General features: G+C 41.5%; 1 protein-coding gene across 1 annotated transcript in view; it reads right to left on the bottom strand.

The window, feature by feature from the left end:
• The window catches only part of LOC126258046 (retinoid-inducible serine carboxypeptidase-like), a 109,689-nt gene that overhangs the window by 5,088 nt on the left and 78,840 nt on the right, over positions 1 to 25,761 (bottom strand). Inside the window, exons 7-8 of the mRNA XM_049955610.1 lie at positions 24,107 to 24,184; positions 23,853 to 24,007 (exon numbers count right to left, since the gene is read on the bottom strand). Of these exons, the coding sequence (XP_049811567.1) occupies positions 23,853 to 24,007; positions 24,107 to 24,184 (233 nt within the window). The remainder of the gene's footprint in view (positions 1 to 23,852; positions 24,008 to 24,106; positions 24,185 to 25,761) is intronic.

Raw genomic sequence — 25,761 nt, 5'->3', positions numbered from 1 at the left:
TGTAACAGTCATATTTTTTGGGCATGGCATAGCATGTGATGATCTGGAGTGAACGGATTAGAACTGTACTGTAAGTGTTTATTCAAGTGAAAGGGCAGCTGTTAAGAGTATCAGTGCAAATTATCAGTAGGTCCAAAACAGAAGAAATATTTGGAGATATAATAAGGACCAGGAGGAGAATAAAGTGGAATAAGGGGGCAAATCTAATGATTTTTGGATCGTAGTGAAATCAAAATGGGAGATAGTACTATGTACAGCAGAGCACCTAGTTCAGGGTCATGTGGAGGTCATCAAAAAGAACACATGACTCTTAATGAATTATGGGGAGAACAATGGAAAACGTTTTGGAGAAGACAGGAGTTAAAGAGGAAGAGAGCGACAGAGGAATAAAAGCTAAGAGAAGAATTAATGAATGATCAAGTGTAAAAGATATTTTTATTCTCAGTTTTAAGGTTTTAATCTGACTCCAGAGCAAGGCCAGGATGGTTAGGGCTGGGCTATCTCCTACTGTATGCTAGATCTGGGGGTTCTTGGCTCCATCTCTTGGACCAGGCTACTCTTCCATTACTCTTTCACTCACTTTTAATCACCTTTAGAATTGGTTTGCCTCCTTTCTGCTGCACCCAATTTTCTGTTCTAGGAGACTCTGTTGAATAATGGGCATTCTTGACTGTAATGGATCAAGTGTGGAATAGCTGTGGGTAGGATGTTTTCCGTTGCATGTAAAGCCCTGAGAATGCCCACCTGTTGATTTTCCTATTTACTTCATCTTGCAATTATTTCTGGTGGTACAAAAGATGTCCATTATGTGTTTAGCCTTCTCAATTTTACTGTTATGAATCTCCCAACTAAACCAATGGATGTCTCTATTTCTGGATCAAGAGACTGATGACCTTATTGCTTGATCTTTCCCCCTCCCATTCTCTCCTCTAAATCTACCAATCAAACAGTTGCAGTCATGGATGAAGTGCTTTGAGCAAGTACAAATTTATGCAAGGAAGAAAATTCAAAATAATAGAAAGACATAAAATCAGTGCACACTAATGTAATCAGAATAAAGGAGATTGTAACAATAATAAATGAAATATGTGATGGACTATATAACCAAAAGTGAAGAATGAAGTCATAGAGGACAATAGAAAAATGGAAAAAAACAGGAATACACTGAATAGGAATTAGAGACAGTGTCAGGTAGCAAAAACAGTTAAACTGCCGCGGTAGAATATCACTTGCAGTTAAGCAAAATCGGCAAATTTTATCCACAAGGTGCAGTCTATCCTGTCATATTCATTACATAATTCAGAGGGTTGGCCTGCCAATTGTACTGAAGAAGAAAACATCAAAATTGTATCATCAAAGTTAACAGAAGACACAGAAGCATGTGAAGCACATGCTCACAAAAATGACAGTAACAACTGAGCAGATTCTGAGGCAGCACATTAAATAATGTGGAGACTAATAAATGAAGCCAAAATGCTGGACAAAGAACATATCAGAGGAAATATATGGTGATAAAAAAGAGGAATGAAACAAGGATAAGATTGTAAAACAGAATAAGATAGAAGATTTGCATCTAACTTGAAAACACCAAATGGGCACCAAAAAAGGAGAGATGAAATAGTGTTCTATGGTATGAAAAGAATGAAAGAATGAAAAACCGATTGCTAGCATTGTTATGCTGTAGTGACAGACTGTACGCATTGGTTTCTCATACAAATTTTAGCATGTAAATGACATTATAATTTTCAAATTGTTGCTTGTGATGAAAGGGAATTAGTGAAGTGTCAATGATAAGTGAAAGTGATTGCATGTCACTGGTTGAAATTATGTTGGAAGTTTAAGTACAGCTTGTTTTTACTACATGCTTTGACTTTTCAAGAGCTAATGGCAACAGCAGAAGTAAGGGTGAGTATTAGTCAATGCATGCATGAGGTAGGACTGCTCCCATCCACCAACCAAGGAGCTGAGGGTGTCTGCTTGCCCCATGCAGCGGGCACACATGGGGTCACCAGATGTGGCTACACATGGTCAGCCATGCAGAGAGAGTGTTGACCTACAGCCACTCGTGCCAAACCAGTCACTGATTATCAACAAAATTATGTTCCCATGCAGAATGTGCAACCCTCCTTACCATAACATACCAAGAGATAAATATCATCATGATACTAAACTACAGTGCTTCTGTGTGTGAGTAGTAATGGGAAGAGAAGTGCATTTCAATTAATATTTTGTAAATTTCCATTATATTGTCTTTGAGCAGATAATTAATAGTGGAGTATGTACAGTATTACTTGGCAACTAGCAGCATAGATGTTGAGGTAGGGGAGGGGACAATGCTAGTGATGAGGGCATCCTTGCTGATGGGGCAGCATGGTAAGGGAGGTTTAGTTCTACAGCTTAAGCCTGTACACTTATGTGTATCTCACAGATACAGTTAGCAAGTCAGCAAATGAGTGTAACAGGTTATGCCAAGACAATCAATAATTTGACAAGACAGTTGTTTGTTATTAACCTTTGACCAGGTGAGCCGTGTTTCATAACACAAGAGAGCATGCAGCACACTCTGTACACATGTAAAGAGTGGCAGTCTTTGTGTCAAGTTAAATATGTATGAGCAAAAACACAATGACAAAATAAACTTACAGTGTATGAGCTAAAGCACTGTTTCATTAAACAACAATAAAATAAACTTTCATTGTATCATTCTTTTGCTGTGTGCATGCGTTACCCCACAGAAACGACCCACTCAAAGCATTGAACAGCACAGTTACTTCCTAACCCAGCCAAGTGCTTGTTCAATTACTAATTCTCTCATAGATGGCTGCCTCATTATGGGCTTGAGCTGTTAGCTCATAACCTGGGTCTTTTTCATGCTTGGATTGTAATTTTTTTCTTTTATAGCTTACTGCTTATTTTATGTTACTGCTGCTCATTTGGGTGTATGACAATACAGCTTATCCCTATGTTAGCTGATGCAATAATGAAGGAATGGTTATAGGCTCAGAATTGTACAGCAACAATGGAACGGTACAAGAAAATGTTATTTGTGGTTGGCGCAATTTTTAGATAGGCATGCCTGCTTGAGGGTTAAAACACACAATGTGTTACATTATGCTGAAATCACAACAGAATGAGTGATCATTATACTTGTAAAATTTTTTCTCTCCTTCTAGTTGCCATATTGAAATTATCTTCCTCTGCAAAAACAAAGTGGGGCTTACACAGCTTCATCTCACTAATATACTAATGCAGTTAAAGTTGTGACAGAACCCTGAAGCTGTCTATTACTAAACAAAGAATTGAGGACAAGTCAGGTCGATAGTTTATGAAAAACCCATGCTCACTATAAAAATAAATGTGTGATTCCTTCACTTATTTTGTTGCAACCCCATACTATTCCTCATCTCACAAACTGTCAATGGCCCTCAAAATAATTACATCATTATTTCAATTGAAAAAAATCTGTAGTTACTTTTAAATTGAAGTAGATAAGAAAGTTTTCATGTTAGCTATATCACAAAGCTATCATTTGCCCAAAACTCAATTCGATATCTCAAATCATTTGACATAAGAGTGATTTTATGAATATATCACTTTCACTCTAATTGAGCACATGACTGGCAGTGAGTGCAGTACATATAGTCACTTTTCTTGATACTGAAGATAGTTATAGACCTTGTCTCAAGTTACATTTCATATGCAACAATGTATGACCTAATATCCACCAATGCAAAATCATAGCAACCACAGTTTTTCTTTGGAAACTATCTGAATTTTTGCACATTACTCTACTTAATATAGAAATAACACAACGTCTATTACCATTAATGAAATGATAGGCAGTTCATTATGAAACACATCAATGAGGCTATGAGAAGTGTGAGAGAATCCTGTAGGACAGTTTCTTTAAAATAATTTGAGAAAGGTTGCAGTTTAGCTGATATGGGAAGAAACTGTTTCATTCATAACAGATGAAGTGCGCAGCTCAGTAAGCAACAGCGAACTGAGGTGGCCATCCCTTCAGAACAGTAGGGTTGACTTGCACAGTGCTGAGAATGAGATTGCATTTCTGTGCATCTGCATCTATATAGATACTCTGCAAATCACATTTAAGTGCCTGGCAGAGGATTTATCAACTCGCCTTCACAATAATTCTGTATTATTCCAATCTCGTACAGTGCATGGAAAAAACAAACACTAGTTCTTTCTGTGCCAGCTCTGATCTCCCTCATTTTATTATGATGATCAGTTCTCCCCATGTAGTGTAGTATCAGCAAAATATTTTTGCATTTGGAGGATAAAGTTGATGTTTGAAATTTCATGAGAAGATTCTGCCCAAACAAAAAAAAATGCATTTGTTATAATGCTGTCCATCCCAAACCCTGTATCATTTCAGTAACACTCTCTCCCCTATTTCGTGATAATGCAGAATGCCCTTCTTTGAACTTTATCAGCATACTCCATTAGTCCTATCTGGTATGGATCCCACACTGCAGCAGTATTCTAAAAAAGGTTGGATAAGCATAGTGTATGCAGTCTCTTTAGTGGATCTGTTACATTCTCTAAGTGTCTTGCCAATAAAACGCAGTCTTTGGTTAGCCTTCCACACAACACTTTCTACGTGTTCCTTCTAATTTAAGTTGTTCATAATTGTGATTCCTAGGTATTTAGCTGAATTTGCAGCCTTGATTTATCACATAATCGAAGTTTAATGGATTCCTTTTAGCATTCATGTGGATTTTTTCACGCTTTTTGTTATTTAGGGTCAGTTGCCAGTTGTTGCACCATACAGATATCTTTTCTAAATTGTTTTGCAATTTGGTTTGATCGTCTGGTGACTTTACTAGTTGATAAATGACAGTATCATCTGTAAATAACCTAAGGTGGGTGCTCAGATTGTCTCCTATAATGTTTATATAGACAAAGGGCCTATAACACTCCCTTGGGGAGCACCAGAAATAACTTATGTCTTACTCAATGACTTTCCATCAGTTACTAGGAACTGTGACCTCTCTGACAGGAAATCACGAAATCCAGTCACATAACTGAGACAATACTCCATAAGCATGCAATTTCACTACAAGCCCACTTGTGTGGTACAGTGCCAAAAGTGTTCTGGAAATCTAGAAATATGGAATGAATTTGAAATCCTTTGTTCATAGCACCCAATACTTCATGTGAGTAAAGAGCTAGTTGTGTTTCACAAAAATTATGTTTTCTAAATCCGTGTTGACTGTGTGTCAATAGACCATTCTATTTAAGGTAATGTTCGAATACAATACATGTTCCAAAATCCTGCTGCATATTGAAGTTAATGATATGGGCCTGTAATTTAGTGGATTACTCCTACTACGTTTCTTGAACATTGGTGTGCCGTCTGCAACTTTCCAGTCTTTGGGTATGGATTTTTCACTGAACGAATGGTTTTATATGATTGTTAAGTATGGAGCTATTGTATCAGCATTCTCTAAAAGGAACCTAACTGGTATACAGTGTGGACTGGAAGACTTACTTTTGCTAAGTGATTTAAGTTGCTTCACTGCTCCAGGGATATCTGTTTCTATGTTACTCATGTTTGCAGCTGTTCTTGATTCATATTGTGGACTATTTACTTCATCTTCTTTGGTGAAGGAATCTCGGAAGGCTGTGTTTAGTAACTCTGCTTTGGCAGCACTGTCATTGATAGTATTTTCATTGATACCGTGCAGAGAATATCTTTGAATTTTCTGCCAGGTTTGAGACAAAGTTTCATTGTTATATTGCACAAGCTCTAACATTGTCACTGTAGTGCATATGAAAATGAAAACCTAATGATAACTCTGACTCAATATGATGCAGTTGCAAAAATGTAATAGTTTAATACTTTTAAGATATTGAGTTTCAATATCAGTAAGACTGAATTATAATTCAGGTTATGCTTCTTGTTAGATTATCTTGGTTAATAGTGAAACTTGTTAATTATTATTGTTATTTTTTGTTATTGTTATGTTATTATTGTTGGATATTCTTATGTTTAAATCAAGGGACACTACATTTTGCAGTTAAGGTGCATCTCGTGCATGCATTCACATGTAATGCTTTGTTTAGGTATAACATGATAAATGTGTTACCAATAAGAAGCCATACAGATTACAAAAATGTGTGTGTATGTGTGTGTGTGTGTGTGTGTGTGTGTTTTTTTTTTTTCACACCTCCTCCAAAATCACTGGACTGAATTCAGCCAAACTTGGTACACATACACCTTACAGTCTGTGGGGGAAGAACCACCTACTGGTTGGAGATGGGGGTGGAAAAGAAGCATAGTCGGTCACACATGAATTCTCATACTTAAGTCATCCATATTTGAGAATGAGAGTACTCAGTGACTTGTAACAAGCTTTACACACAACTTCAAGCCTTAACAAATTCTTTTCTCACTATCAATTCCTACAACATGATGAAAGGAAAAATGTTTCACTTACTGCTTTTTAGCTGTTCATGCACTAAAAGTACTACATAAGGCATGACGTTATAGTTTCTTACTTCTTTACTACTAACTGTATTCATGACACATTTTACAGACAGTATGCACATGTACCACTGAATGTAAATGCAAAATTATATCACTGTAAGACACATATTTCGGGAGATATTATGTCATAAATATGAAGTACGAGGATCATTCAATAATTAAAGAGACAAATTGGTCTGGGGAAAAAACTGTTAGTAGGGCAAGCTTGTTCTTTTATGGGTTTAAGTTGGCATCACTGGGATGAGCCCTGATCAGAAGATGTAGCAACATTGTTTTGTTTATGACCTCAGAAATACACTTCAAGCTGGCGAGGCCACTTGAAATGTTCACATTAATTGAACAATGTTCTGTCATGCATTTTTTACTTGATGAAGGTGAGAAACCAGTGAATATATACTGTAGAATGTCTAAAGTTTATGGTGATGGTGTAGGTTGCATGAATCATGCAAATTTTTACAAGTGGGTAGAGCAGTTCAGAAAGGTTTGCGACTCAGTGACTGACAAACACCGTTCTGGCTGACCAGTTGCAGTTGCAGCCCCATCACTTGAAAGTTGAATTGATGACATTATTCATGCCACCCATGACATTATTCATGCCACCCATCATGTGACTGTGGAAGTGATAGTTGATAAGGTTAAAGTTAGACCTGGTACAGTTCATATCATTATCTGTAACAAGTTGAAGTACTGCAAAACATGTGCAAAATGGGTCCCAAAGGAGCTGGCGTAGCTACACAAGGAAACAAGTTTAAGAGTGTGCACAGAGCTAAAGGAATGTTATGAAAGCAAAGGTGAGCACTTCCTTAACAAAATTTTAACTTGTGATGTAACTTGGGTTCACTATTATGAGCCATAATCAAAAAGACAAAGCATAGAGTGGAAGCACACCAACTCACCTGTCAAGAAAAAATTCAAAACCCAATCATCAGCAGGAAAAGTCATGTTGATGGTGTTTTGGGATGCTGAAGGTCCAGTTTTTTATGGTTATCTCAAAGAGAAGCATAAATGAACAGCCAATACTTCTCAGATTTGTTTTTAAACAAGGAAAGCCAGCCATGAGAGAGAAACGTCGTGGATCTCAGAGAATAGGTGTGATTCTCCAGCAAGACAATGCACTTCCTCATACTGCTCAACTAACCCATGAAACAATCAACAAAATGGGCTGGGAGGTACTACCTCTCACCCAATCATCCTACCTGCAGACATGGGTTCCACCACTGTTGGTATCAATCGCAGTGACTACCTGGCAGAAGACCTTCACCAGTTATCTGACTCCTCCATCTATAAACTCTGCCAGGGTGTTACCAAGCCAGAAATCCAACACTACCTCCGAACCCTGCTTAAAACCTTAGGCCCTTCCCAGAATCTCTCCCTGACACAGTCCCAAAAAATCCTTGATGACCCACTGTGGCTAGTTTTTGTGTCCCCACTGAAAGAATTTTGGCCCTAATCGAGCAACCAATTGTCTGTATTCTAGCCTCCCATGCCAAAGACACTGACCACTTCCCTCACTGACTCTCCACCATCCCCACCCTTTTTACCTCCTGGAACCCTACTTGTTACTGTTGATGCCACCTCCATAAACAGCAACCTCCCTCATGCCATGCTCTTACTGCTATTGAACACTACCTTTCCCAATGTCCTTCAGACATCAAACACACTACATCATTCCTCATATACTTTACTAACTTTATCCTAACCCACAACTGCTTCCCCTTGAAGGGAATGAATAGAAACAAATCTGCAGCATAGCCATGGGCACTTGCAGGCACCCCCGTAATCTAATCTATTTACGGCCCATCTAGAGGAGATCTTCCTAGCCTCATAAAATACCAAATCACTAATCTGCTTCAGATTTATTGATGATATCTTCATGATCTGGACTCAGGCCAAGACACCCTATCTTCGTACCTTCACAACCTCAACACCTTCACTCATATCCACTTCACATGGTTCACCTCAACCCAGCATGCCACCTTCCTAGATGTTGACTTCCTCCTCTCTGATGGCTCAATCTGCACCTCTGTCCACATTAAACCAACCAATCACCAACAGTACCTGCATTTTGACAGCTGTCATCTCTTTTACATAAAAAAAAACCTGCCATACAGCCTGGCCCTCCAGGAACAGCATATCTGCAGTGACAAGAACTCCCTTGCTCAGTATGCTGAGGGTGTCACCAAGGCCTTCACAGACAGGTGCTATCCCCTAGGCATAATCCACTAACAGGTCTCTGTGCCATTTCCTCTCACATCCCCAATCCTCCCATTGCCCCCAAGAACCAGCCACAAAGGAGTGATCCCTCTGTTACCCAGTACCACCTCAGACTGGAAGAACTAAACAACATCCTTTACCGGTGCTCTGATTACCTATTGCCATGCCCTGAAATAAGGAACATCCTACCCAAGATACTTCCATTGCCCAGCCAACTTACAACATCCTAGTCCATCCCCATGCTGCTCCCAATCTCAACCCTTTGCCACAAGGATCATATTCCTGTGGAAGAGCCAGGTGCAAGACCTGCACAATCCAACCACCCAACACTTCCTATTCCAGTCCTGTCACAGATTTATTCTACCCCATCAGGGGATGAGCCACCATGAAAGCAGCCATGTAACTTACTAGCTCTGCTGCAATCATTGCACAGATGTTTATAATATGGCTACCAGACAGCTGTCTACCTGGATGAACGCGCACCACCAAACTGTGGCCAAGAGCAAAGTAGACCATACTGTGGCACAACATGCAGCTGTACATAACATGCTTGATTTCAATGGCTGCTTCACTAACCAAGCCATCTGGATCCTGCAGCTTTTCTGAACTGCACCGATGGGAGTTATCCTTACAAACATTCCTTGCTCCCATAATTATCCCAGCCTTAACCCATGTAACTTACTGTCCCCAAACCCTCCACCCATTGCCCCCCCCCCCCCCCCTCATCCCTCTGTTATCCTATCCAATCTTCCTGATTCTCAACTCCCACCTTCTTTGTTTGCTGCACTCTGTCAATGCATCCACCCATCTTTCCCCACTCCACCCCTTTTTCGTCCCTGCTCTTCAACCTCCTGATGCTGTTCCTGTTGGCAGTTTAGTACCTGGACACACTACCATACAGCATTCATCTCTCTCCCCATCTGTACAGTACTATTCCCTCCCCTTCCCTATCCCTTCCAGACTGCTGCTTGCATCCCACATGATAGTTGTATTCTAGTGTGAGATGCTGAAGTTGGTGATCATGTGTGCATGAGGTGTGGCTTCTTGTGGTATGAATGGTGCATTTTTCTCTTCTGCTGATGAAGGCTGTGGCCAGAAACTTTATGCACACATCAAAAAAAGTTTTGCATCAACTCAGTTCTGAGAGTTTTGGAACCTGTACAGAAAATTGGAATAGAGATCAACATAAACATCATTCCTGCCTTTTTAATTTCTCATGAAAACCACACATTGCATGTTGTACCACCATACAGCATGACCTTCAGAGGTGGTTGTCCAGATTACTGTACACACTGGTACCTCAAATACCCAGTAGCACGTCCTCTTGCATTGAGGCATGCCTGTATTCATCATGGCAAGTTCATTAAAGCACTGTTGGTCCAAATTGTCCCACTCCTCAACGGCGATTCGGCATAGATCCCTCAGAGTGGTTGGTGGGTCACATCATCCATAAACAGTGCTTTTCAGTCTATCACAGGCATGTTCAATAGGGTTCATGTCTGTCTGGAGAACATGCTGGTCACTCTAGTCAAGCAATGTCATTATACTGAAGGAAGTCATCCACAAGATGTGCACAAAGGGGACGCGAATTGTCATCCACGGAGATGAATGCCTTGCCAATTTGCTGCTGATATGGTTGCACTATTGGTCGGAGGATGGCATTCACGTATTGTACAGCTTTTATGGTGCCTTCCATGACCACCAGCGGCGTACTTCAGCCCCACATAATGCCACCACAAAACAGCTGGGAACCTCCACCTTGCTGCGCTTGCTGGACAATGTGTCTAAAGCATTCAGCATGACCAGGCTGCCTCCAAACACGTCTCCGACAATTGTCTGGTTGAAGGCATACATGACACTCATCAGTGAAGAGAATGTGATTCCACTCCTTAATGGTCCATTTGGCAAGTTGTTGGGCTCACCTGTACCTCGCTGCATGGTGTCATGTTTGCAAAGATGGACCTTGCCATGGACTTCAGGAGTGAAGTTGCACATCATGCAGTCTATTGCGCACAGTTTGAGTCATAACATGACATCCTGTGGCTGCATGAAAAGCATTATTCAATATGGTGGAATTGCTGTCAAGGTTACTTTGAGCCACAATCTGTAGGTAGTGGTCATCCACTGCAGTAGTAGCCCTTTGGCAGCCTGAGCGAGACATGTCATCGACAGTTACTTTCTCTCTGTATCTCCTCCACGTCCGAACAACATTGCTTTGGTTCACTCCAAGACGCTTGGACACCTCCCTTGTTGAGAGCCCTTCCTGGCACAATGTAACAATGTGGATGTGATTGGATCACGATATCGACCGTCTAGGCATGGTTGAACTACAAGACAACACGAGCCGTGTATCTCCTTCCTGGTGGAATGACTAGAACTGATTGGCTGTTGGACCCCCTACATCTAATAGGCACTGCTCATGCATGGTTGTTTACATCTTTGGGTGGGTTTAGTGACATCTCTGAACAGTCAAAGAGACTGTGTCTGTGATACAATATCCACAGTCAACATCTATCTTCCAGAGTTCTGGTAACTGGGATGATGCAGAACTTTTTTTGATGTGTGTATAAGTGTCTTTCAATTATGCCTGTCTGCAACATAATGTGTCATCTTTATGGTAAATAGCAATCTCTCTTTTCTACATTGTTAATTTTCCTGACGTTTCCACTGGTGCTACATAATTGGTCAACATTTCAACAAGAATAACCAAACTGTCAGAATCAGTTTTATGTCACAAAATAACAACCTGTGTAAGTTATTTAAGCATTTAGGGAATTTTAGAGTAAGTTGGTCAATTGTTGATCTTCAGTACAGAAAAATATTGCAGGAGGCAGGTAAGAACTTAATGCAGGAATGCAGGCAATGCTCTTACCACATGAGCTTTTAATGTTGCAATCCATAGATTTTATACATATAAACTGATCAGGGGGAGTGAAGTTTGGGTTCAGCAACATACAGCTAACGAGTGTGATGGCAGTATAAAATAAATGAAATGTTTGTAAGAAGAAAGATTGGGAAATCCATGTCATAGACAGCTATGCAACCACTTCTAGGCAATCCTACATTTTTAAATACACTGCACGGCCAAGTGATAGGAGGCAGCATGCTCACATGGCAAGAATCAGAGTGTATCTAACAATTAAATTAATATAATAGAGGGAAACATTCCACATGGGAAAAATATATCTAAAAACAAAGATGATGTGACTTACCAAACGAAAGCGCTGGCAGGTCGATAGACACACAAACAAACACAAACACACACACAAAATTCAAGCTTTCGCAACAAACTGTTGCCTCATCAGGAAAGAGGGAAGGAGAGGGAAAGACGAAAGGATGTGGGTTTTAAGGGAGAGGGTAAGGAGTCATTCCAATCCCGGGAGCGGAAAGACTTACCTTAGGGGGAAAAAAGGACGGGTATACACTCGCACACACACACATATCCATCCACACATATACAGACACAAGCAGACATATATGACAGAGGAGATAGAGAAGATCCAAAGAAGAGTGGCGCGTTTCGTCACAGGGTTATTTGGTAACCGTGATAGCGTTACGGAGATGTTTAATAAACTCAAGTGGCAGACTCTGCAAGAGAGGCGCTCTGCATTGCGGTGTAGCTTGCTCGCCAGGTTTCGAGAGGGTGCGTTTCTGGATGAGGTATCGAATATATTGCTTCCCCCTACTTATACCTCCCGAGGAGATCACGAATGTAAAATTAGAGAGATTAGAGTGCGCACAGAGGCTTTCAGATAGTCGTTCTTCCCGCGAACTATACACGATTGGAATAGGAAAGGGAGGTAATGACAGTGGCACGTAAAGTGCCCTCCGCCACACACCGTTGGGTGGCTTGCGGAGTATAAATGTAGATGTAGATGTAAACAACTGGTTCTCCCATAGCACTCTCCATACAGTGACGTGGTCAACATTACCTTGTACAGCAGCAACTTCTCTGACGCTGACATTAGGGTTATTGTCAACTGCACGAAGAATTGCCTCGTCCATTGCAGTTGTCCTCATCATTCTAGGTCTTCCCCAGTCGTGAGTCATAGGCTGGAACGTTCCGTGCTCCCTAAGATGCCGATCAATTGCTTCGAACGTCTTCCTGTCGGGACACCTTCGTTCTGGAAATCTGTCTTGATACAAACGTACCATGCCACGGCTATTGCCCCGTGCTAATCTATACATCAAATGGGCATTTGCCAACTCCACATTTGTAAACATTGCACTGACTGCAAAACCACGTTTGTGATGAACACTAACCTGTTGATGCTACGTACTGATGTGCTTGATGCTAGTGCTGTAGAGCAATGAATCGCATGTCAACACAAGCACCGAAGTCAACATTACCTTCCTTCAAAAGGGCCAACTGGCGGTGAATCAAGGAAGTACAATACATACTGACGAAACTAAAATGAGCTTTAGCATGGAAATTAAGTGTTTCCAGACACATGTCCACATAACATATTTTATTTCTTTGTGTGTGAGGAATGTTTCCTGAAAGTTTGGCCATACCTTTTTGTAACACCATGTATAGGGTCTCTAAATTTACCCAACTGTGTTTCACAATTATGTTATCTTTCTTCCATGTTTCCAATTTAAATTATCCAAGCATTCCAGGTACACTTTCATCTCCTCATTTCACAATTGGTATCAATAGGTAAGGCAAATGAAAGCTTTACCAAATCAAATGGAGGCTACACTGTCAGAATGACAAAGGATATCATAGAAAATTTGTTTGTATGAGTAATGGGATATCCTGGGACCACTGGGAATAAGAAGGGTCTCTTATTCACAGGATATGCAATAAACAATAGGCTATGAGATCTGATTGTTGTTTTTGGAGACATGGTCAATCTGCAATGATCAATGACTGGGAGACAAAAGTCTGCACATGGATTCTTGAGACAGACATACTTCATATTGTAATTGTATATTAACACATTTAAAGTTGGATACAAAAGACACTCTACCAATCAAAGGAATACACAATGGTTTGTTGTCACCTCTGCCACACTGAAATTTAACCACATTTGCTATCAACATCATCTTTACATGATTGGCATCACATCGTCAGTGTGCTGTAACTATGGTGAGTTTTCAGATGTTAACAGTTGTAGTTGGTTTGCTCTGGACCCAGAAAGCAGTCAGATTAGTCACTTATGGAGTTTATTCAATTGAAATGAGAGCTCCTATTAATGTGCTGACATTCTTTGTAATGATGAAGATAAGATTAAATAAACTGTCATGGTTGCTTATGATGTCTTAATAGGTATGTATATAACATATGTTAGTATTTTGTAAGATCGCCAAAAGAATGCAACCAATATTTTAAATTCTATAAGAAGGAAGTAAGAGGTTAACATGCAGTATGGCATCCATAGTTCATTTTAGACCTAGCTTTATAAAACTTTAAATTATGACTCTGCCAACATTGTTTATTTTGTAATGTACACTCCTGGAAATGGAAAAAAGAACACATTGACACCGGTGTGTCAGACCCACCATACTTGCTCCGGACACTGCGAGAGGGCTGTACAAGCATTGATCACACGCACGGCACAGCGGACACACCAGGAACCACGGTGTTGGCCGTCGAATGGCGCTAGCTGCACAGCATTTGTGCACCGCCGCCGTCAGTGTCAGCCAGTTTGCCATGGCATACGGAGCTCCATCGCAGTCTTTAACACTGGTAGCATGCCGCGACAGCGTGGACGTGAACCGTATGTGCAGTTGACAGACTTTGAGCGAGGGCATATAGTGAGCATGCGGGAGGCCGGGTGGACGTACCGCCGAATTGCTCAACACGTGGGGCATGAGGTCTCCACAGTACATCAATGTTGTCGCCAGTGGTCGGCGGAAGGTGCACGTGCCCGTCGACCTGGGACTGGACCGCAGCGACGCACGGATGCACGCCAAGACCGTAGGATCCTACGCAGTGCCGTAGGGGACCGCACCGCCACTTCCCAGCAAATTAGGGACACTGTTGCTCCTGGGGTATCGGCGAGGACCATTCGCAACCGTCTCCATGAAGCTGGGCTACGGTCCCGCACACCGTTCGGCCGTCTTCCGCTCACGCCCCAACATCGTGCAGCCCGCCTCCAGTGGTGTCGCGACAGGCGTGAATGGAGGGACGAATGGAGATGTGTCGTCTTCAGCGATGAGTGTCGCTTCTGCCTTGGTGCCAATGATGGTCCTATGCGTGTTTGGCGCCGTGCAGGTGAGCGCCACAATCAGGACTGCATACGACCGAGGCACACAGGGCCAACACCCGGCATCATGGTGTGGGGAGCGATCTCCTACACTGGCCGTACACCACTGGTGATCGTCGAGGGGACACTGAATAGTGCACGGTACATCCAAACCGTCATCGAACCCATCGTTCTACCATTCCTAGACCGGCAAGCGAACTTGCTGTTCCAACAGGACAATGCACGTCCGCATGTATCCCGTGCCACCCAACGTGCTCTAGAAGGTGTAAGTCAACTACCCTGGCCAGCAAGATCTCCGGATCTGTCCCCCATTGAGCATGTTTGGGACTGGATGAAGCGTCGTCTCACGCGGTCTGCACGTCCAGCACGAACGCTGGTCCAACTGAGGCGCCAGGTGGAAATGGCATGGCAAGCCGTTCCACAGGACTACATCCAGCATCTCTACGATCGTCTCCATGGGAGAATAGCAGCCTGCATTGCTGCGAAAGGTGGATATACACTGTACTAGTGCCGACATTGTGCATGCTCTGTTGCCTGTGTCTATGTGCCTGTGGTTCTGTCAGTATGATCATGTGATGTATCTGACCCCAGGAATGTGTCAATAAAGTTTCCCCTTCCTGGGACAATGAATTCACGGTGTTCTTATTTCAATTTCCAGGAGTGTATTTTGCACATAAAGGAGAACTGTGACAATTATCAACAATATGGTGTGCCACAAGCATAAGACTGGGAAAAAAGCAAGATGCAATATAATTTCATTGTATCTATCCAAAATGGTAAAAGCATGTTATTTTCAAATTCAGCAATTCAAAAGGAAGGGTAAAGAATTTCTATTAGAAATAGGTACTTGTGAATGTGATCAATTTCTAACTTATGCAAAGAAAATGGTGTGATTGAAATACATGCATTCTTGAACATTTGAAGTATTGTACATTGGTGATCAAGCAAGCACAGCTCACACACACATGACACATGACTACTGTCTCTGGCTGCCAAGGCTAGACTGCGAGCAACTGCAAACGATTAAACGATTGGAGAAGGAATCCAGGTGGTGGAGGTAAGGAGGGGTCTGGGGTGGTGAAGGGGAGGTATGCAGAGTAGGAGAGGGGAACAGTAAAGTGCGGCTTGTGGAAGCATATGGAGTATGGTGGGGACAGGGAGGGTAGCTAGGTGCAAGTGGGATATTAGATTCGGGGGGGAGGGGGGGGGCAAGGGGGCAGGGGGGCAGGAAATGAAAAAAAGAAAGAGAAGTTAAATGACTGTGATGTGCTGGTGGAATAGAAGTCCACGCAGTGCTGGAGCTGGAGCAGCAAAAGGGATAGGTGAGTGAAGAACAGTGACTAATGAAGGTTGAGGCCAGGGGGGTTACAGGAATGTAGGATATATCAGAGGGAGAGTTCCCACCTTTGCCGTTCAGTGAAGCCTGTGTTGGTAGGAAGGATCTAGATAGTGCAGGTTGTGAATCAGTCTTTAAAGTAAAGGATGTTGTGTTGAACAATGTGCTCATCAACTGGGTAGTCCTGTTATCTCTTGGCCACAGTTTGTTAGTGGTCACTCGTGCAGTCAGAGAGCTTTAGATTACATGACTGGTTTCACTGGTAGCCCTGACTTTGATGGGGTAGGTGATGCTTGTGGGCATACTGGAGTAGGTGGTGGTGGGAGTATGTATGTGACAGGTCCTGCATCTAGATCTGTTACAGGGATATGATCTATGAGGCAAGCATTTGGAAGCAGGGATGGATGGAAGTGGATATTGTGTAGGTTTGGTGGGTGGAGGATTACCACTGTGGGAGGGGTGGAAAGGATAGTGGGTAGGATATTTCTCATTTCAGGGCACAAACACTAACATAGAAACATAGAATGTAATTAAATTGCTCCAGTCCTGGGTCCTGAGTCACAAGGGGAATGCTCCTTTGTAGCCAGAGGGTGGGACGTTGATTTGGGGGGGGGGGGGGGGAGAGATGCTGGGTGACTGGACAGATAATGCACAGGAGATCTGAACAAGTTTGAGAGGGTAATTATGGGCTGTGAAGGCCTCAGTGAGACCTTTGGTATATTTGACTACAGATATGATGGCTAGGCTTTGTGAAAGGGACTTCTTGGTATGGAATGGGTGGCAGCTATCGAAGTGGTGTGGCTTGGGATTCTGGCTAGTTGGAAAGGATTCCTCCAGACTGCCCATGAAAAGTTGCCATAGGATGATGCCAACCTATTCATTGGCCATCTAGAGGAAACCTTCCTAAGCACTAAAAATCTCAAGCCCCTCACCTGTTTCAGATTCATGGGTCAAGACTTTGTGATCTGGATTGAGGATGAGGACACTGTATCCACATCCCTCCAGAAACTTAACACCTTCTGCCCCATTTGCTTCACCTGGTCCTTCTAAAACCAACAAGCCACCTTCCTTGATGGTGACCTCCACCTCAAAGATGGGTACATAAGAGAATATTTAGATGTTATTTGAGATTAGCATTCAAAATTCATCTACTGTATAAAAAAGTTCTTCTGAAGCAATGCTTTAACTTTTTCTTGACTCCTTCTCTATTGAATTTTAAGCTTATTGCTTGAAGTTTCAGGATTGAAGCCAAATAACATCAACTTACTGCCATGATATTTTGGCTGACAACCATCTTCAGGTGAGTATTTTGCAATGGAGGTTGCTAGTTAATGTCACTATCTTTACACGAAAAATAGGCACAAAGATGCATGCAAACAGGCAGCCGCTGTTATATGAGCGACTTCTGTTGAGTTATATGCTCTCTTTGAATCCTGCTCCATGTATGGCACCCAGGCACATGAATAATGTGATACTATATGAGCACTCTCTGTCAGAATGTGCACTCGCAGAGTTAAAATTCAGTTGTCAAAATTAATCAAATTAAATGTCGCTTGACATGTCATGGTCATAAAATGTTTTCTTTTTGAAGAAATCCCAATGGATTCAAAACCAACAACCTCCTTCCTAGTAGCCATGACCAACTATATCCTCACCAACTCATGGGCCATCTAGAGGAATCCTTCCTAAAAACCCAGAATCCTAAACCCTTCACCTGGTTCAGATTCACTGATGACATCTTTGCTATCTGGATATAAGGAGAGGACACCCACACCCACATTCCTCCAGAACTTCAACAACTTCTCCCCCATTTGCTTCACCTAGTTCTACTCAACCTAACAAGCCACCTTCCTAGATGTTGACCTCCACCTCAAAGATGGCTACATCAGAACCTCTGTCCATATCAAACCTACTAACCACTAGCAATACCTCACTTCGACAGCTGCCACCCATTCCATACCAAGAAGTCCCTTCCATACAGCCTAGCCACCCGTAGCTGTCGCATCTACAGTGATGAGCAGTCCCTCTTCAAATATACCGAAGGTCTTATTGCAGCCTTCACAGACAGTAATTATCCTCCCAACCTTGTACAAAAATAAATCTCCTGTGCCTTATCTTTCCAATCTCCCACCACCTCCCAAAGTCCCACCATCTGCCCTCAGAGGAGCATTCCCCTCTAACTCAGTATCACACAGGACTGGAGCAACTGAATTAGATTCACTGTCAAAGTCTTGATTACCTCTCATTGTGCCCTGAAATGAGAAAAGCCCTGCCCACTATCCTTCTCACCCCTCCCACAGTGGTATTCCACCATCCACTAAACCTACACAATACACTCATCCATCCTTACATAACCCCTGCTCCTAATCCCTTAACTCATGGGGCTTATACCCCTGTAATAGTCCTAGGTGCAAGACCTGTTCCATACACCCTCCCACCACCTACTCCTGTCTGGATGCTAACATCACCTATCCCATCAAAGGCAGGGCTACCTGTGAAATCAGTCATGTGGTCTACAAGCTAAGCTGCAACCACTATCCTGCATTCTGTGTATGCATGACAACCAACAAGCTGTCTGTCCACATGAATGGAGACTGACAAACTTTGGCTAAGAAACAACTGGACTACCCTGTTGCTGAGCATGCCACTGAATACAACATTCTTCATTTCAATGACTGCTTCACAGCCTGTGCCATATGGATGCTTCCCACTAACACTAGCTTTTCTGAATTGCGCAGGTGGGAACTTTTGCTGCAATACATCTTACATTCTCATAACCATCATTGCCTCCACCTTCATTAATCACTGTCATCACCCATCCATCCCCTTCCCTTTTCCCATTCCAGCACTACACAACCGTCATTCCACCACCACACCCAGTCTTTTTATTTCTCTCTTTTTCTGCTTCCCCCCCCCCTTCCCACCTCTCCCCTGCCCTCAGTCTAACCTACAGCTCTTCACTGTCTGCCACCCTCACCATACTATCCCTCCCCCTCCCCGCTCCAGCCTCCTCCTTACCCCCAGTCAGTGGCCACTCCGATCATGCACTGGTACTGCTGCTCGCAGTGTGGTGTCAGTTGCCTGAAGCTGCAGTCGTGTGTGTGTGTGTGTGTGTGTGTGTGTGTGTGTGTGTGTGTGTGTCTCTACTGTTGACGAAGGCCTTAAGGGTGGAAAGCTATAATTGTAAGAGTCTTTTTGTTGTGCCTAACTGTGACTCAGCATCTCCACTATATGGTGCGTAGCAACTTTCCGTTAATATTGTGACAAGGTATTCTGTAGATTCCAGCTTTCTGCAATCCAATATATCCTTCACTGAATTGAGAAGAACACAAGTCTTTGTAGGTGGGTGAAAGATTACTTTGAGATGACGCTTTTTTGAGATGCTGCCAAATTTTGACGAAATATTGCTGATGTACTGGAGGAATGCCATGAATGTAAACTGCTCCTTCTCCTCTTGTTCTTGTGGGTAGTCTCATTTCTTCTTCCCTACAGCTGTGCTGATCTGATTTGGAGAATATCCATTATCTTTGAACACTGATTGTAGGTGTTCCAGCTTCACTCCAAGGCTGTCTCCACCAGACACAACTTGTGCCGAGTACAGCAACGTTTGAAGGATGCCCATAGTTTGTGAGGGGTGTTGGCAGTTAGATGCTGCAAATACAGCCCTGTGTGGGCTCACAGTAAATGGAATGCTCCAATGATCCATTCACTTTCTGTTTCACCAAAACATCCAGAAATGGCAATCAGCTGTCCTTGTCCACTTCCATCATGAACCTGATATTCTTATGGATAGAATTCAGATGCTACAAAAAGTATGACACTTCTTCTTCACCTTTGGGCCACACAACAAAGGTATCCACTTATTCCCAGAAGTCTTTTGGTTCAAGTTCTGCTGAATCAAGTGCCTTCTCCTGAAGTGCTGTTGAAGAAGCTGTTGCACCTCTTTCCAGTGCTGCTGCAGGATAAATCCGATGTGAAACATGTCACATGTGTACTAGAGCTCCACCTCACAAGAGTAACATGTCCTCAATGAAAAGGGCTGCCCAATGTAAGCTACGTGCAGATCCTCACATTGTGGTCCTTACAGCAGATAAGGGAAATGCAACTGTGCTGTCACCATGTGACATCTATGACCAGAAGATTTATACCTTGTTGAGTGAATGAGTGTAAAGGAAGACTGAAAAAAGAAAATGACAGCATTGCTGAACTCATCTTCCTTCCACAAGAAGTTGTGAAATGATTAAGACCACACAGCTCTGTTCCAGCATGGTTATATGGTCTCCAAAAATACACACAGAAGGTCTTCCATTACATCCTGTTGTGAGCAATATCAGTGCTCCAACATATTACTCAGCTAGACATTTGTGTCTTTACTGAGACCTTGTGTGGATAAGTGTTCACATCATATTCACAATGCTGCTGACTTATTAATAGACTGAAGGCAGTTCAACTCAATGAGTCTGACTTATTAGTAAGCTTCAAGGTTGTCTTGCTCTTCACTATGGTCCCTCTCATGGATTCATTGTCACTTATCAGCAGTAAGTTCAAAGCCATCCTCTGACTGACAGTGCAACCATATTGGCAGTACATTCGTCTTCAAGGATGTCAATTCGCGCCCCTATTGTGCACATCTTGTGAATGACTTCCTTCAGGATAATGACATCGCTCGACTAGAGTGGCCAGAATATTCTCCCGACATGGAATCTATCAAACATGCCTGAGATTGATTAAAAAGGGCTATTTATGGATGACGTGACCCACCAACCACCCTAAGGGTCGTACGCTGAATCACCGTTGAGGAAGGGACAATCTGGACCAACAGTGCCTTGATGAACTTGGAGATAGTATGCCATGACAAATACAGACATGCATCAATGCAAGAGGACATGCTACTGGGTATTAGAGGTACTGGTGTGTACAGCAATCTGGACCATCACATCTGAAGGTCTCGCTGTATGGTAGTACAACATGCAATGTGTGATTTCCATGAGCAATAAAAAGGGCGGAAATGATTTAATGTTGATCTCTATTCCAATTTTCTGTGCAAGTTCCATAACTTTTTTTTATGTGTGTGCAAATTTTCATGAATAAAATGTACTGTTTTATGAATATAAATATGAGGCATTGGTAGGATGCCGAGCTCCAGAATTGCATGTTTATTATTGGTAGATCTTTTTGAATATTTTGGGGGATATCATTGGTAAATACACTAAACAGAATTGGTCCAGGTGTGGAATCCTGAGGAATGCCTTGCCTTATGACTTGCTCCTCTGACTGTATGCTGCAATAGTTTTTGATGTGATTAAAACTCTTGATACTCTGCCTGGGAGATATGACCTAAAGGAGTCATAGCATTTCGCCCAAAATTCTATATTGTGGCAGATTATACATAAATAACTCATGACTGATGAGATTGAAGGTCTTTGTGACAGCAGGGAATACTTCTGTTGTTTGCTTCATGGCACTGAGTACAGTATAAACTTCATTTAGAAATGAATATAGGGCCCCATTTTCTGATCTCCCATTTTGAAAGCCAAACTAATGAGGGCTCAAAACAGATATTATCTACAAACTTAATAACATGTTTATATACTGCTTTCTCAAAAATGTTGGATATTTGCTATAAGATTGTGATGAATGTTGTTATTAACATAACTCCTTTCAACTTTATTAGAGAGAGGAACCACTTTTGATGCCTTGAAAATGTTAGGGAATTGGTCGAATGATGAGGAGGAGTTTATTATGTCTGATAAGGGTTAAGACAAATGATGGCAAATGTATTTGAAAAGGTAATTTGATACACCTACAAAACCGCATGAGTGTGAATTTACTTTCTGTTTTATAATACTGTAGATGTCACCTTGTATCACTGGAGCAAGAAACAATATTTTGGGTAATAACTCTAGGTCTGATGATGTAGGGCACTGGAACACCAATTTGAAAAGAAAGGTTGTTGCTAATGTTCAGGAACTGGTTATTTAATATTTCACATGTCTCAGTTGACCTTTAAGTCTTTATAAAAATAAAATTGCATCTATGATTTCAGCAAAGATGGGCTAGATTTACATGCCCAATGTTTTTTAAGTTTTATGGTTAAAATTCTTCTGGGTGTTGTGTCATGTCATTGTCTTGCTTTGAGGAAGGTCATTGCAATTTGGTCAAAATGTTGGTTTTAAGTTTACATTTTCACCATCTTTACCAACTGAAAACTGATTCTTCAGTAGTAGGCATTCAGCAGTCAGTTCATATGTACATTTTGTATGGAACATTTTTTTGGAAATAAAAAGTCAGGCAAGGAAATGTTTGTCATACAAGTGCATCTCCAGATTTAACACCACCACACTGTCACCTACATCTACATTCATATTCTGCAAACCATTGTGAAGTAGATAGCAGAGGGTTCCTCTCATTGCACCAGTTATTAGGGCTTCTTTTCGTTTCATTCATATATGGAGTGCAGGAAGAATGGCTGCTTAAACACCTCTGTGCATGCTGTTAACCTTATTTGTCCTCATGATCCCTATGGCAGTTGCAGTATATTGCTAGAGTCCTAGATTCATCATAAAAAGATGGTTTTTGAAGCTCTGTAAGTTGGCTTTCTCAGTTCTTCAGATGTCTGCCAGTTCAGTTTGTTCTGCATCTTCATGACACTGTCTGATGTGTTGAACAAATCTGTGACCATTCATGCTGTCCTTCTCTGTATATGTTCAACATCCCCTGTTAGTACTATTTGGTACAGGTCCAATGTGCTTGAGCAATATTGTAGGATGGGTTGCAAGGGTGATTTGTAAGCACTGTCCTTTGTAGATGGATTGCATTCCATTTCATGTCCCTATCAACTATTACCATCCAGGTACTTGAATGAGTTGACCTATTTCAACTGTGGCTCTCTGATGTTGTAGTTGAAGGAAAATACATTTTTTTCATTCTGTGAAATGTGCAGTTTTACATTTCTTGACATTTAAAGCAAGACAATCTTTGCATCACTTTGAAATCTTATCAAGATCTCACTATTTGTGCTGCTTCTTTCAGACTGTTCTTCATTATAGATAACTGCATCATCTGTGAGTAACAAGCTGCAGTCTCCCTATCAAGCAATCCTCAGTGCAGTCACAAATATTGCTTGATATACTGTACCATCATACCTTTTGTAATAAGCTTAAGTGTGGTACTGAGTTATTGCTGCAGCTACCTGACTACCTTGATCCATGGTTTTCAGGATGTCAAGTGAAAAAATTGCAGGTTGGGTTTCACATCACTGATGTTTTCAGAAGTCATTCTGAAAAAAGTAGTTGAAAATGCTAATTGTTGCTCTGTTTTGCAAAGCAGCAGTATTGTTGCAGATTATGGGCATTTTTGTGGTGTTCATATAGTGAAAATAAAGTACATCCACATTAATGGTTATTGATCTGATCACTTGATGTAGAAATATAGTAACAGTAGCACTGTAATTTGATTCAGAAGTCCATGAATTTGGGGGACTAACAGATGTGTATTGCTAAGTTACATTATTTTATATTAATTCCTTTAAAAATGATATTTTTTGGCATTCTGTAGACATGAAATATGCATTACTCACCATATGGCCAGAACGTGTAATCCAGTAAAATGCGAAGTTGCTGTATTTCTTGTAGTATCCTTCAATGATACTGTTAACGGTTATGGGTGAACGATTTGATTCCTTCCAGCTTTGAGCACCAGCCCACTTTAAATTTTCTACCCATTTCAGTGTACCTATATGAGGATGCATCTTAGTCATTTTCTCTCATGAACATTTATTTCAGTTTACAAAATATCACTGTACTTGAAATCACTATTTTTAGATTTATTTACCTGGTGTGTCGACAATGAGATCTAGATTGCCAGTGAATACTACCACAGAGATGTCAGTCTCATTGAGAAGAGATTCAACTGAAAAAAAAGAAAAATGAACTGAAAATTTTTGCAGGGTCATAATACCTGTACCATAATTTCAAAGTGTTTGCAAATATTAATGTTTTAAGTAAATTATGGCATACAAATAAGCATACAATCATAATTAAGTAACTATTTCATTTCAAAAGTTTCCTTAATCAGTGGCCTTGAAAAACTCACAGAAAATGTCATCACAGCTATTATTGTTGTTTGTCACTGTTCATTGATGCCACAATTGACATTTCACTATGAACTGAAGCTAAATTGAGGAGTTGCATTCTGAGGAATTGGTCTGTATGTAACATTTCATTTTGGTCTATACCTGTTGGCTAGTGCTGCTTTCTTTTGTACACTGTCAGCAATGCTAAATTTCTAGTGTCTATGGCACTGTGGCTATTCTACAGCCTGAAGATAAAAAGCTGAGTTCCACAAATCTGCTAAAGGGTGGTGGCCTGGTCTGAACTGACAGTTTTCAAATGAAAGAATTTTCCACAGAATGGCTGGCATTTTCTAGTACCCACTGGAAACAAACTCCTGAAAGTGGCAACAGACAGCAGAACTTTACAGTAGTACTACGAGTATTGACAGGAAGCGGCCATTCACAGTGCCTACTTTCTGCTATGGAGGCTGATTGGTTGAAATGTCTGCATGCCATAAGAATATCACGGAGCTGTGAGTAGCTTGAAAAATTGAGGAGTTGGTGGGCAGCCCTGCTGGGGTGCAGGAGGCAAGTTCGGAACTCTCTGAGGCAGAGGTGATGTGGTGGTGTTTATTTTGGAACTCTATAGTCAGAGATCAGTTAAGTTGTCAATCCAATGTGGGAAGATCAGAAAGTGTTAAGTGCCCACTCTCTCTCTTGAATCTGAGGGTCATTCAATAAGTCCCTATTGGAATGGTTTGCTGATAGTAAGCGACATCTGTTGCTAGAGGGACGGTAAAGTTGTGGCCATATCCATCACATGGTCTCATTGTCCCTTGATTGAAGCAACAAGCTTATATTTATTTTGTAACATGGAAAAAAAGTGAGTTTTAAGCCGTGGTTAAACATTTCTATTTAAAAGGTTTAACACTGAAACAGACCAAAACTGAGTTGAATGAAGTGCACAACATATCTGCTCCAATATTTGCAACTTGGTAAACTGTTTACATCTGGATAAAGTGTTTACATTTAAATCAATGAGTTTAAATGTAGTCATACATCCACAAAAGATGAACAATAGTCAGAACATCCAGAGGAATTGATGACCCCTGAAATGATTGACAAAATCAATGATATGATTTCGAGTGATCAACAAAACAAAGTGTGCAAAATAGTTGAGGCCACAAGCATACTACAAGGCACTTTTTTTTATCAATTTTGCATAACAAATAATGTGTTAAGAAAATCTCGGCAAGGTGGGTGTTGCCTTTGCTCTCAGTGGACAATAAACATAATTGAAACTTTCTGGCAGATTAAAACTGTGTGCCGGACCGAGACTCAAACTCTGGACCTTTGCCTTTCATGGGCATGTGCTCTACCATCTGAGCTACCCAAGCACGACTCATTCCCTGTCGTCACAGCTTTATTTCTGCCA

This window comes from Schistocerca nitens, chromosome 1 (genome assembly GCF_023898315.1).
Source record: "Schistocerca nitens isolate TAMUIC-IGC-003100 chromosome 1, iqSchNite1.1, whole genome shotgun sequence".
Lineage (NCBI taxonomy): Eukaryota > Metazoa > Arthropoda > Insecta > Orthoptera > Acrididae > Schistocerca > Schistocerca nitens.
This window is presented reverse-complemented; position numbering and strand designations above follow the sequence as displayed.